We start from the raw sequence: 13,288 nt of genomic DNA on the forward strand, positions 1-13,288 counted from the left end.
TGTGTGTGTGTGAAGCACACAAAAACACACAGTTGATGCAATGATATAGTGTGGGGGAAACCAACCCCAAGAAGTTGATGATTAGTCCCTCATCACCTTAATTCATCATCACGTCACTACATACATGGCTCTCTTTCTCTCTCTACCATCCTCATCTTCAATCTCAAACATCAAACCCAGAAAAAGAAGGAAAAGAAATATATATATATAATCACACCCAAGAAGAAAACCCTAGCTAGCTCATGATCATCTCTTTGGGAAAAGGAGCTGCAATTTCATGTGATTTTCTTCCTTGTTCTTGCCTCTATGGGAATCGAAGCACAACGGTCCGATCTTCAACTTTAGTTCATCAAGATTAATTTTTTTTTTGTTTGGTATTTTTCTTTCATATTGTTTATAATGTTTTGTGCTTTGTGTTGTATGAATATTTTTGAGTTTTGTTTTGTATGATGCGATTGTGGATCTTGAAAACACAGTGATATATATGAAATAAATCATTTTTTTAGTTGAGTTTATGGTTTGATCTGGCTAGCTAGGGTTCATTTTTCTTGATTTAATTTTTTTAATATATATATATATATATATATATATATATATATATATATATGAAATTATTAATTCTGATGACAATTTAAACTCTGCAGTCAAGAACTTGAGATTGTGTATGAACTTAAACATCAAGAAAAACGCTGTGTTTTCGGAGGTGGGAAAAAATTAATTTGGATTAAACATGCGTTAAGATAATTAATTTGAAGAAACAAAAAGATCAATATTTAAATTTATGCTTGGGGAAATGAATGCATAACAATTCAAAATTTTGAATTGCACTAGCTCGCGCATATTTTATTATTTTTTCCTTTTCATTTATTTTTTTGTTTCAGAAAAAAAAATTCAAGGTTTTCTAGAAGCATATATGCATCTAAATTAACAAGTTCAAATGGCTAAATTATGTTGTCGTCTCTTTGATAATGCTGTAGGGTCAATTGCCCTAAAAATTTCCATGAGCAAATGATTGTGCCTCCTATATATATATACACCCTATATAGATAGACATATGCTATTTAATTATTTATGACTGAAATAATCAGTTAATTATTCTGCATGTACTACTTCCAAAAATTCTCAATCACATAACCAAAAATTAACTTAAACGTGTTTTAGGGTTTGCTAAATAGCCTATATATATATAGACTTTTCATCGTCATTCAAAAGAAAAAGATAATAATTTTTAATTTTTTGCAGTTCAATTCATGATACTAGTATATATTACCAGCAAGAGAATGCACAGCTAGCATTTATCTTAAGTGATAAATTTATATCTCATAATATAAAAAGTTTGATAATAAATATATTAGTATATCATTTAAACTAAATAAAATATAAAAAGTTTGATTCCTACTTTAAATGATAAATTTATATATACCTCATAATATTATCCCTATACTTAGAAATAGAAAAAGCACACACCCTAATAGTTAATTAATAAGCATTATATATATACGCTGATTATATACAATCATTGTAATAATTGTGAAATTGAAAAAGGGTACTATATTTAATTTCAGTTGTTGCCATCTTTCTTTTATTCATCAATCTTTTTATTTTTATTTATATAGTAGTTTTTTTTTTGAGTTGTTGGGTTAGTTTTCTATTGCATGTGGTTTATGAATTTTATATTATTTAATCTATTTTATAAGTCTCCTAGTTTTTGTAGATTTCTTGTAAGTTAATTATCTATTACTCGTATTCTATTTTTGAGTTGTTTGTCCCGCTAAACTTTTTTATGGCCCTTAATCAACAAGTTGCATATGTGGCCAATTTTACCCATTTTCTAATGAGCTAACGACTTTCTTCAGTAATATTTAAAGATTTAGATAATTATTAATTGGCACTAAAATTTATATGTAATGAATTTTAGAAAATGGTTAATTTTCTATAATTTATTGATTTTTCAACAAAATTCTAATTAAATTTACATATAAACTTTAAAATATAACATAGTAATTATTGAAATTTTAATTTAATCTGATTTTACTATAATAAGGTCGGATTTCGGCCAAATCATAAAATAATTAACATAGCGCTAATGTGTCATATTATGGGCCTGTGGCACACACGTGATATTAAAACCAGGGATAATAGTATGTGAATTGTTAAACTTTGACCAAATTTTGATTTTGCACGCTAATTCAAATTGGTTGGAATTCAACTTGTTAGTAAAATTTGATGAATTTAGAAGTTCAGTTAATTATCAAGAAAGTACTAAGTTTGTTTGCAAAATTAGATAAATTTTTAAGTCCGGTGTGCAAAATCAGAATTTGGTCAAAGTTCAGTAAATTACAAATAACAGTTTGGTAAGTAAAATGACATCGTTTTATTCCCTTGCCAATTATGCCACATTAATAATTATTTCTGAAATCTCGATTGTTAAAAATTAGATATTAAATCAAAAAATTTAGAGTTACTACCCTATATTTAAAAATTGTATGTAAAATTATAATTTAATGAAAGTTCAATAATTTATAAAGGATAATATCTTTGTAAGAAAAAATAATTACATCTATCACATTTCTTTAATTAGTTTCTATCTAGAGCTATTATTGTTGTTAGATTAGATATATCATGGTGCAAATGATAAATTAAAATTTACCAGAATATATATATTTTCGAGCGGTTTCCGGATCAGATAGTCATTATTAAAATGACTATCAAATTATACATGCATATATTGTTATTTACTGTGAATGCTACATTTTAATATATATTTGTTTAATTAGTACATCAAAACTTAGTAATATATATATAGGGGCGCGCTCCAGTGAGATCCTCTATTTTTCGTGTAATATGAGTACAATGAATAAGACATATAATACTAATGAACAAAACGTATATCTAATGAACAAGATGTATATATTGAAGAAAAATAAAATTTAAAAAATTCGTAATGAATAAGATACATAAACTGATGAATAGGGCCGTATATACTGATGAACAATGCAGTATATACTGATGAATAACAAAATTTAAAATATTATGCTCCCTCCAGGATTTGAACACTGCAAAAAAAAAAAAAAAATCACCCTCCAAATACAATATCAGCCATAGGATTGATAAAATAAACGCACCAGATCGTGCCCTAGATCTCACTAAAATTAGGGGGTCTCATTGGAGTGGCCCCTATAAATATAAATATAAATATAAATTAGTACATCAAATCAATTAATACAACCGATAGTCATTATTAAAATAAGCCGCGTAGACACGTAAATAGCACTGTACCTAATTGCAAAAAATAAAAGTTTATCTAAAAGTGTCGAGGAACCCATATATTTTTGGGTTTTGTAATTTTAACTTTTCAATTTGGTCATATATATACATATATTCTTATTTGCAGTTAATATTGTATAGTATACACTTGTATTAAAAAAAATTGATATATATAAAGTCGGCACAAATGTAGATCTTTCGAAAATAAAATATATTTAATTAGCTAGTACTATTAAGCTATGATGCACGGATTCTTCAAAAAATAGCACAATGCAGTATTGGATACGCGCAAGGTGCGGGTGCGATTCGCGTGTGATTCGCCAGGTGGCGAATCTTCCAAAAAAAAAAAAAGGATTCGCGAATCGGGTGCATGCACCCACGAATAGGGTGCGTTTTGGGCTCTTTTGCAAATTTTTAATTATTTTTGGGCTCTTTTGTAATTTTTGAGCTATATTTGCATGCAATTTGAAATTTTTAAATGCAATTTATTGAAATTTTTACTTTGACTTATATTTGCAATGCAATTTTTTTTTCATTATTTTTGGGCTCTTTTGCAATTTTTGAAGAACTTTATCATTGAAACTTTTACTTTGACTTATATTTGCAATGCAATATTTAATTTATAAATGTTCTTTTCTTTTTTCAATTTGATTGGTCACATATAATAAAATATATATAAAGATAACAGACGTATCATTCACGAATCACACCCTATAATTTTTGAAAATCCGTATCCCTGCATCCGAATTGTATCGCTCCCGCACCAGCCCCTCGCACCTCTGCAACATAGGTATTAAGTCAATTGCTTTCGAAAGATTTCATGCTTGATAAAATCCACGAATCGGTTTATATAATACTTAATTAATCTAAGACGATTTAATTTATGAATATGGAGGATTTATTTTTTTTACATTCAAATAACTATTTTCACGTCAAATCTAGCTAGGTGTAACCGAAAAATAATTTCCCAAAATATATAACATCGGAAATGTGATATTTAATTTACTCAAGTTTGTTGTGTGATTATGACTATAGTAGATTGGTAGGTGAAATACAGTAGATGAAATTAAATAGATTAGAAATCAACAAACCAATTAATTAAACCACCCACCAAGTACTCATTTTGATAAGAATTATTATATATAATTATATGTTTAGTTTCACGTCTTGTCTTGCTATAGGCATCTACTCCTTTTTAATATTTCTTCTCAACTTAATTAGTTAACTTATCCAATCAATTTATTTTGAATATTTAAGCGATCATCGTCTAACAAACTTACACAATATAATGTCCGTTTTATTATTGTTAACATTGTATTATTACCACATGCATGTTCACCTTATGCAATTGATCTTTATATATGTATTAATTATATATGCTTTAATTACCACATGCATGTCGTTGTTGCGCCCTCCGGGTTGATGTTTTCATCTTGAGCGTGACTTTTTCGGTTTTTACGATTTGTGGTTTCTCCATCCAAGTGCCCGGGGTGGCTTGGGGGCGATAGTTAGGCCCGAGTTAATTTCCGAAGCTTTCCCACTCTTGATTGGTTTGTTTGTTCTTTGTCTCTTTCAGTTTGTTGGTTTTTTCTTAGACGAACACTCTTTTTCCCCTTTACGGGTTTTTCCTCTAGATTTTTTGTAAAAGGGGTTTAACGAGGCTCGGCCCTAGTCTGCGTTCTTGTGTAGTCAAGGGTGTTCTTAGATTCGTTTGTTTCTTTTTTCGTAATAATAGCCATATTTTAATAATATATGAGCATATTGTACAAAAATCAACTATGGATATTGATACCTAATTAATAGAGTGAGAATGGTTTTTATTTAAACACACGCGCGCGCGCACATATATATTTAATAAGTCGGTATATCGTATTGCATCAACTGTTTGTAATAACTGAATAACAATATACAATTTATTGATAAAATTCCTTTAGGATTTGAACCCAAGTAAAAGTTCCTTCCCTCTAGGTAAATATCAGTTATGGAATTTGAAAATATTATATTACATATCCATTAATTTTTCACCATATTTGCTCATTCTCATTTGATCTTCTATATATATATATATATATATATATATATATATAGTGTCACAAAATAAAAAAATGTTTTGCCCTAACTAATATATATTCTAGACAAGTTCGAAGTCTTATCCACCACCCAATATATATAGTAGTAATAGTTTTAAAATGAAATGTTTGAGGATAGCTAGCATGCCCATTTGGAATTCTTTTTCAAAAGCAAGAAAATTATTGGAATATAGCAGAAATCAAGAATTAATAAATATGGTGGAAAAATAGTCCACCACTTCAACACGTGTACGAGACTAGTCCAATAGTATCACTTTCTTTTTCTAAAAAAGATGGTAGATATTACACTTGGTGAATTTATTTTGTAGGTAATAGAATTCTTTTTATATAGTGTTTTCGTATATCTAGAAATCAACTCCTTTAATTATGACCCAAAAAAATCCAATTTAATTTCACCGAACTTGTACGACATCAATATAAATGTATTTTATATCTTTACACAATTATGGCATAAACCAATAAATACTAAGAATGGTATACAAAAGGATATTAACACCGGTCCAAAAACAGATCCTTCTATTTAATTTTAAATACTAAATGGTGACTTAATTAGATAATTTAATTTCACTTTCAACATATAAGCTTTTGTGGCACACATTGCTTGCTCTAAGAGGCTATGCTAAGATCTTTTGCTTAATTAACACCATAATTACAATTAGTATATTTGCTTGCGTCACTGCCCACTTCTTAATATTCGTTGTGTAGCAACTAATCTCACTAATTATAATTTTTTAATCATCCCAAATTTAAGCATGGTCAATGTAAATGTTGTTATAAATCTCTCTTTATTTTTTTATTTTTTTTATTTGCTAAATATTAATTAATGTGGGGTTTTGCATGTTATTACGGCGAATCTTCAAAATCAAGTGATGTGTAATCAGAATTCTAACAAGACTAAATAATTAAAAAATTGTATGAACATGATCTAAAGTAATACCAGATATCATTTTTTATTTATATGATTAATCCACTATAGTTGGTTCATTCAACTTAAAGTAACCATTATTCCTCAAATTAATTATTAGAGATGAATTTTACCATTATATCATCTTCCTTCGAGTTCCAGATACATCCATCTTTTTTTATTTTTTGCTTTTGACTTTTATCATCCCCCATTATATATAATATTATAGTATTATAATAAATGATACATATCACGTTCCCCCCTTTCTAAGCATGAACATAAGTATTAAATAAATTGCTCAAGTGGAATAATATTAATCGCAATTTGTGAAATATTTGTTTTTAATTATCACGGAATTTGAATATTCGAGTTTTTTTTTTTTTGAGAAAGTAATATTCTAGTTTTTGTTAAATATAAAATTGTATTGATATATATATTCTCATTCCAATATGAATCTCACAATTTATAAACTCACATGAAATGATATATAAAATAAAATACGAAATTAAAATATTGTAAATAGTCAAAATCTCGTTTGATTATGATATATACCGAAAAATTTGTGGTGCAGCCACGACATTTCTACAAAAGGGGTTTAAAAAATAATACTGCACGAGGATAATTTTATTTAATTACTATCTTTTATGCTATTTTAAATTATTTTATTGACCTTGTGGCATTATTAATTATACAGTGTTCGTGATCGTACCACTATTCTTGTTATAAGTTTCAATGCATAGTCAAAAAAAAAAAAAAAACAATAAATTAAAAAAAATCTATATAAAGAAGAGTGGCACAACACAAATCTACGCATCATCACATCACACATCTCCAATTCAAGAAAACAAAAAATGGGAAAAAATAGTGTTTCAATTTCAAATAGTGAGAAGAAGCTCAAGCTATTCGGAGTCGAGCTCGATCCCTCTCGACCTCAATCGACGGATCGAGCGTCGGTGGAAGATGGCGACGAGAGCGTCAGCTCCTCGTCGCCTTCCTCCACCGTATCGGAGAAACCGTTTGTCGGGGAAACTCGGGGCTTCCGCGAGGAGCCCCCGCCCCCGTCCCCGCCTCGGCCGCCGAAGAAGTTCAAGTGCCCTTGTTGTTTGAAGGTGTTTGCAAACTCACAAGCATTGGGAGGCCATCAAAATGCTCACAAGAATGAAAGAATGAGGCAGAAAAGGCTGCAGCTGCAGCTTCAACTTCAAGAAAGAAAGGCCACCAACAACCTCAATTATTATTACATCAATAATCCAATTTTCAACAAATTTTGTGACAAAAATAGTGAAAATCTTGTCAATTTTTGTGGGCCTACAAAACCTGCTTTGTTCAACAAGGAGGTTCAGATTAATTTTGGTTCGGACATGATTAACTATGATCATAAGATTTATAGATGTAATAATTATTATATGCAGCAAAATAAGCATAGGTTTAGTGTAACGCAAGTGGAAGGTTCTAGAAGGAATTCGTCTCCCTCTACACCTGAGTCAAAGAGGATTTGTTCTAGAAAAGGGTTAGAGTTAGATCTTCAATTAGGGTTAGGTTAATTTGTGATATTTTATTTATTTGTTTATTCGAATTTGTCTTCAAATTAACTGTATGAAGAAAGGATGGTTATTAATCATTCCTTATATTTGTTATAATTTATAAAGTGTCTATCTTTTTCTTGATTAAAATCTTTGTAATTATGTGATTTGAATCTCGATTCAACTTCTATCTTGGAATAATTTGGATTCATGGCCATTTTATTCTAGAATAGGAATCTATTTTTTTAAATAAACTTCGTTTTAAAATAAAGCATTGTTAATGGGCCAACTATAAGGAAAAACTTTTCCAATGAGTTTGACTTGGGCTGATTTTCTTGGGCCATAACATACCAACTAATTCCACGATATCTTTATTTTTAATTTGGATTAATTGTCTATAAATACACGAATTATACCTAAATTTTGATTTTAAATCAGATTTATTTCTTGGTAAAAAAATACATAATTTTTTTATTTTTTAGAATTTGGCTTGAATCCAAAAGTTCGCTGCTAAATAACTTGATTGTCTGAAGTCCAATGAGCAATTCGAAGTTACCGTTGAAACCTCTTGATGATAGCTTTCTAATGCTACCAATATTGTTAGGTTTTGACAAGCAAAACTGATTAGACAAAAGAAAAAATAAAGTTTCATGACATTTACTTTCAGGCCATTTTCCGACCTCTTTCGATGATTAATACATGTAATTAGTTTCCGACTTCCACCTAATATTATGGCCAAAATTCAAATTCAAACCTAATTTCAAAAAATTAAAAATTTATATATTTTTTATTAAAAAATAATATTGGTTATAAATAAAAGGGTAAATATCATGAAAACCTCTGAAGTATACCCGCTTTATAAAAAATACCCTGAAACTTTCAAAATGTTCTCTAAACCTTCAAACTATCAGGTTTTTATCAAATACATCCCGCATCTACTTTTCGGTCACCAAAAACGTGATGTGGCTCGTTGGATGCCACAATGTAATTTATATTCTATTTTCTTTTAAATGAAATGGCAAAAACGACGTCGTTTCATATCATATCATTTAAAAAAAAATCCACCATGAAATTTAAAATTCACTCCTATCTTGTTTGAAATTCACACTAATAACCTAGAATTATAGATAAACACGATAGAATATGGTACGAAACGAAATCGTTTTTTCCATGTCATTTTTAAAAAAATAAAATATAAATTACATTGTGGCATCCGGCGAGCCACATCACATTTTTTGTGACCGAAAAATAGATGCAAGATGTATTTAATAAAAACCTGATAGTTTGAGGGTTTAGAAAACATTTTGAAAGTTTCAGAGTATTTTTTATAAAGCGGATATACTTCGGGAGTTTTCATGATATTTATCCTAAATAAAAATTTGGATATACTTCGTATATTCACTGGAAATAAACTTATTTAAAAAGAAAAGGCACTACAAAAATGATAAAAACACAACGCAATAAATATGAGCTCATAGTTTTGAGAGAATAAAAACATGTCTCCGGCGGTACAAGTTGTAGGCAAAAATGTCTCGCACAAGCAGAGCTTCTAAATTGAAAGACTGCACCTACAAACTGTCTCTCAGACAACGACATCGATCCGTTCGAACTCGATCAACGACAGGTTGTTGCTCTTGTCCACGGAGAAGCCGGCAGCCTCCCCAACTTCAACACGGCCACTGCGGTCCACGGCTAGCCTCATCGACCCCTTGAACATGTCGATCTTTGCGTTCGTGAGGACGAGGGTGTTGCCCTCCTTCGCCAGATCCACTAACATAAACCAATGTTATCAATGCAAGAATTAATTAGTGTCCAAATCCAACGATAATAAATTACAAAAACAGCTTAAAGTGGAATGCACAACAAAAATACAGTAGCATTCAAGCCAAAATAATGCACACAGAACAAAACATCGTGTGATGCCAAGTCGGGATTTCATTAGCATTCTTATGTGCGAGGGCGTGATCACTAATGGCCCTTGTAGTGATCATTCAAACACATTTGTTTCGAATAATGTCAATGTCGAGCAAGTTTGAAAGTGGACAAGCGTGAACTTGCATCCAAGCCACGGGAAAATTCTGAGCATATGCATCTCTCTCCTCATAATAAGAACCCGTAAACTAATCTATGCAGCCTGCAAATTTACCCCTTAAGCCTAGATAGCACATGTTTTATATAAAGTAGGCGATCAACGAGCAATGAGTGTTGAAATGTAAACTTAAAACAAATCTCACTAGTTCACATTCCTCTAATACAAAATCATGTCAAGAGAACAGCATTGTCTGCTTCCGAAATTCAGATTTCAAATTCAGAGTTTTAAGCCAACATTGCATTTGAAAGAAGCTCAACGTTTATAGAATAAAATGCGAAATCTAGGGCATTTTGAACTATAACCTAACCCCCCAATCCCCATCCTCTCGAAAAGCAAGCTACGAATAAGCCATTACCACAATAACGCAATATGATAAACTTGTAATGACATACTCCGCAAATCCACAGCTCAAAATGGTGAAGATATGCTCATCTTTAACGTTTCTCGCAGAAGAATAACAAAATATCAATTCAAAAACTAAGGCATTTTGAACTATAGCCTCACCCCAATCTCCATCATCTCAACCATCACCATATAACAAAGAAATCAATCTTTGCAAACCTACAGCTCAAAAATGGTGAGGAGATGCTCACCTTGATCGTTTCTCGCAGAGAAAATGATGATTCCTGTCTCATCTCCAACCAAGCACTCGGAAAACCGGCCTTGATTCCGGCCTCTCTGTGCTACCATCTTTGCACTGATAACATTTACGGTTAGATTGAGCCCGGTGTCCAACGGGCGCAGCTGGTTGACCTTGGTGAACTGCTTTTTCTGATCAGCCATTTCTGATAATGCCTTGATATTTTGATCTGAACGATATCCAATCAAGTTAAGAATGAAACACTAAATACAATTTCATCAAACAAGATCTAAAATGACAATAGATTAGAGGATTACAAACAAAAACCTAACAAGATTGATCTGCAAAGAGGTGAAGATCTCCAATTTCACTTCACAAATACATTTAAACAGAATAAAAGTCCAGATTCAATTTATCTTGACCTAATCCCTACAACTAGATTAATAATGGTGCAATCCAGAACTTCAAAACGAAATCTAATGCGCTCTATATGAAAGGCATAAATCAATTCTGTGACCCTTACAAAAATTAACAAAATAAAATAAATTAAGGCGCGCGGGCCTCCACAAAACCCGATCTTTAACCCAATTGCAATAAGAGGGAATTCAGCTAATTCCAATCTATGCAAGAACAAGTGATCCAATTCATGCAGATCAAGACATTAGGAAATGATTCAAAACTTAAAACAATCAATTGCGAAAACCTGAATTCGTAGAGATCAAAAGAGCAGAGAAATCTGTGGGGATTTTGAGTTTGGGAGGAATTAGTGTTGAAAATTTGGGAGGGGTTTAGCTGCTGAAATAGTCTTCGAAGGTGCGCCGTTAATGCCTAGGTGTTCATCTTCTCCCATTTTTTTTAAAATTTACTGTTTTAAATTTTTTTTTTTGAAAGATTATTTTAATTATTTTGTAACGTGTAATTTGTAGAAAAAAAAAATGCAGGATTCCTTTACATAATGATAAATTATGAATTTATAGCTTCAAAAATTCTTTTTCAAAAGCTGTGAGTAAAGTATCTACATATAATTAGTCTACACGGTTTCTCTGATCTCGCCAGAGAAATGGGCCACCAGCGGAATGTGGATTTCGCTGCTCTAGTTTTTTGATTTCTCTGGTGATGCTTTGCACTGCTCTGGACTTGATTCTTCTGAACCTGAGTTCTCTGGTGATGTGACTTCGCTGCTCTGGCATTCGGGCATTCGATTCCTCTGGCATGATTTCTCTGACTTTGACTCCGCGGACATATTGATTCCTCTGGTATCTTGATTTCTCTGGTCCGGAGTTCAATTCCTCTGACGGGTAAAATATGCATGGGTGTTTAATCTATTGCTGAGGGATCTGTTAGCAAATATGCAAGAGTTAAGGGAATTCAGTTTTAGGTTAGTTACAACAGATCCAACGGATCTGTGTTCCTTCATTCCAGAAGTCGGCGCGTATCTCAAATCTTCTCAACTGCTATTTCTTTTGTTTAAATACCTAGATTAGTTGTTGAGTCGAAGTTTAAGAATTTCCATTACTGTAAACTAGTTGAGAGTGAGGAATTATAGCAATCTTGATAGATTTGTAGGCTATACACTTCTTCTAGTGTTGAGTGTTCTCAATTGTAATTGTAAAGTTCTTGAGTGTTCATAGTGAAATAGAATTGATTGTTCTGCACCGTGGATGTAGGATTGAAAATCCGAACCACGTAAATCGCCTTCGTGTTCTTTTATGTTCTTGCTGCGTTGATTGTTTTCCCGAACAAATTCCACAACAAAAGCATTTTTTCGGGGAAGAAAATTTTGAAAATCATTTTTAATAGAAAAATGTTAATCTTGGGCTTAATTAGAATGGCCGAAATATTTAAGCCTATTGGGCTTTGCATCTCAATGTTCAAAGAGTAGGGGTGAGCAGAAACCGAATCGACACTGAAAATCGAACCGAACCGAACTGGATTGGTGCGGTTCGGTCCCAATTCTATTGGTTCGGTTTTTGGTTCGGTTTTGAAAAGTAAAAATCGAAAATTTTCGGTTTGGTGTCGGTTTTCATTTTTTGGTTCGGTTTTAAACCGAACCGAACCGAACCGATACATATTAATATTTTATTATATATAATTATTTTTCTAATTTTTTAACCTAAAACTAAAACCCTAATTCACAATTATAATATATAATTATTTATCATGTTCATGTTGTGGGGATTTGACATTTGAAATTTGTGCATTTTACATTATTTTATAATTTTTAATTGGTATTTTCAAAAAATAAAAATAAAAAAAATTGCATTGTTCGGTTCGGCGAACCGAACCGTCGGTTCGGTTCCGGACCCCCAATTGGTGCAGTTCGATTTTTGATTTTAAGTTTTTGGTTCGGTTTTGCATCGAACCGAACCGATGCTCACCCCTATCAAGGAGTAAATTTTATCTATAAACCCTATATTGATCAGTATAATCCCAATCTAAAATAATCTAATACTCCCTCTGTTCCAATCCCTATGAAACCTGATCAGTATTCATTTTCGAATTGACCCGCGAAATTTGAACACTTTTTTATATGGCAATTTTTTTTTTCTTTTATTCATATTTTCGCTTTTTCACCTATCATATTTAGTATACAAATTACTAATAACTCTTTAAAACACGTGTCAAAAAGAAATTGTTCAAGTTTCGCGGGACGGGGGAAGTAATAAATAGCTATAAATTTACTATTTTACTTTATAGTTCATAACCTCAAATTAAATAATACTCCCTCCGTCCCATTAAAGTTGGCCACATTCTTTTCGGCACCGAAATTAAGAAAAGGATAGTTAGTGGAGATTAAGTGTGGTCCACCAAAATTAAAGAATTAATTAAGTC

At 31.3% G+C, this 13,288-nt stretch overlaps 2 protein-coding genes across 2 annotated transcripts; one reads left to right on the plus strand and one right to left on the minus strand.

Moving 5' to 3' along the window:
* Positions 1-7,112: 7,112 nt before the first annotated feature.
* On the plus strand, positions 7,113-7,805 carry LOC131026159 (zinc finger protein 5-like). Its single transcript, XM_057955927.1, has one exon. The coding sequence runs from the start codon at positions 7,113-7,115 to the stop codon at positions 7,803-7,805; it is 693 nt and encodes a 230-aa protein (XP_057811910.1).
* Positions 7,806-9,226: 1,421 nt separating this feature from the next.
* LOC131025264 (uncharacterized protein At4g28440-like) lies at positions 9,227-11,444 on the minus strand. The gene is made up of 3 exons (XM_057954941.1): positions 11,160-11,444; positions 10,470-10,685; positions 9,227-9,554 (listed from the first exon to the last, which is right to left on the minus strand). Exons 2-3 carry the CDS (start codon positions 10,657-10,659, stop codon positions 9,367-9,369), a joined length of 378 nt encoding a protein of 125 aa, XP_057810924.1. The 5' UTR covers positions 10,660-10,685; positions 11,160-11,444; the 3' UTR covers positions 9,227-9,366.
* Between the last annotated feature and the right edge of the window lie 1,844 nt (positions 11,445-13,288).

Source organism: Salvia miltiorrhiza, chromosome 5, assembly GCF_028751815.1.
Source record: "Salvia miltiorrhiza cultivar Shanhuang (shh) chromosome 5, IMPLAD_Smil_shh, whole genome shotgun sequence".
Classification (NCBI taxonomy): Eukaryota; Viridiplantae; Streptophyta; class Magnoliopsida; order Lamiales; family Lamiaceae; genus Salvia; species Salvia miltiorrhiza.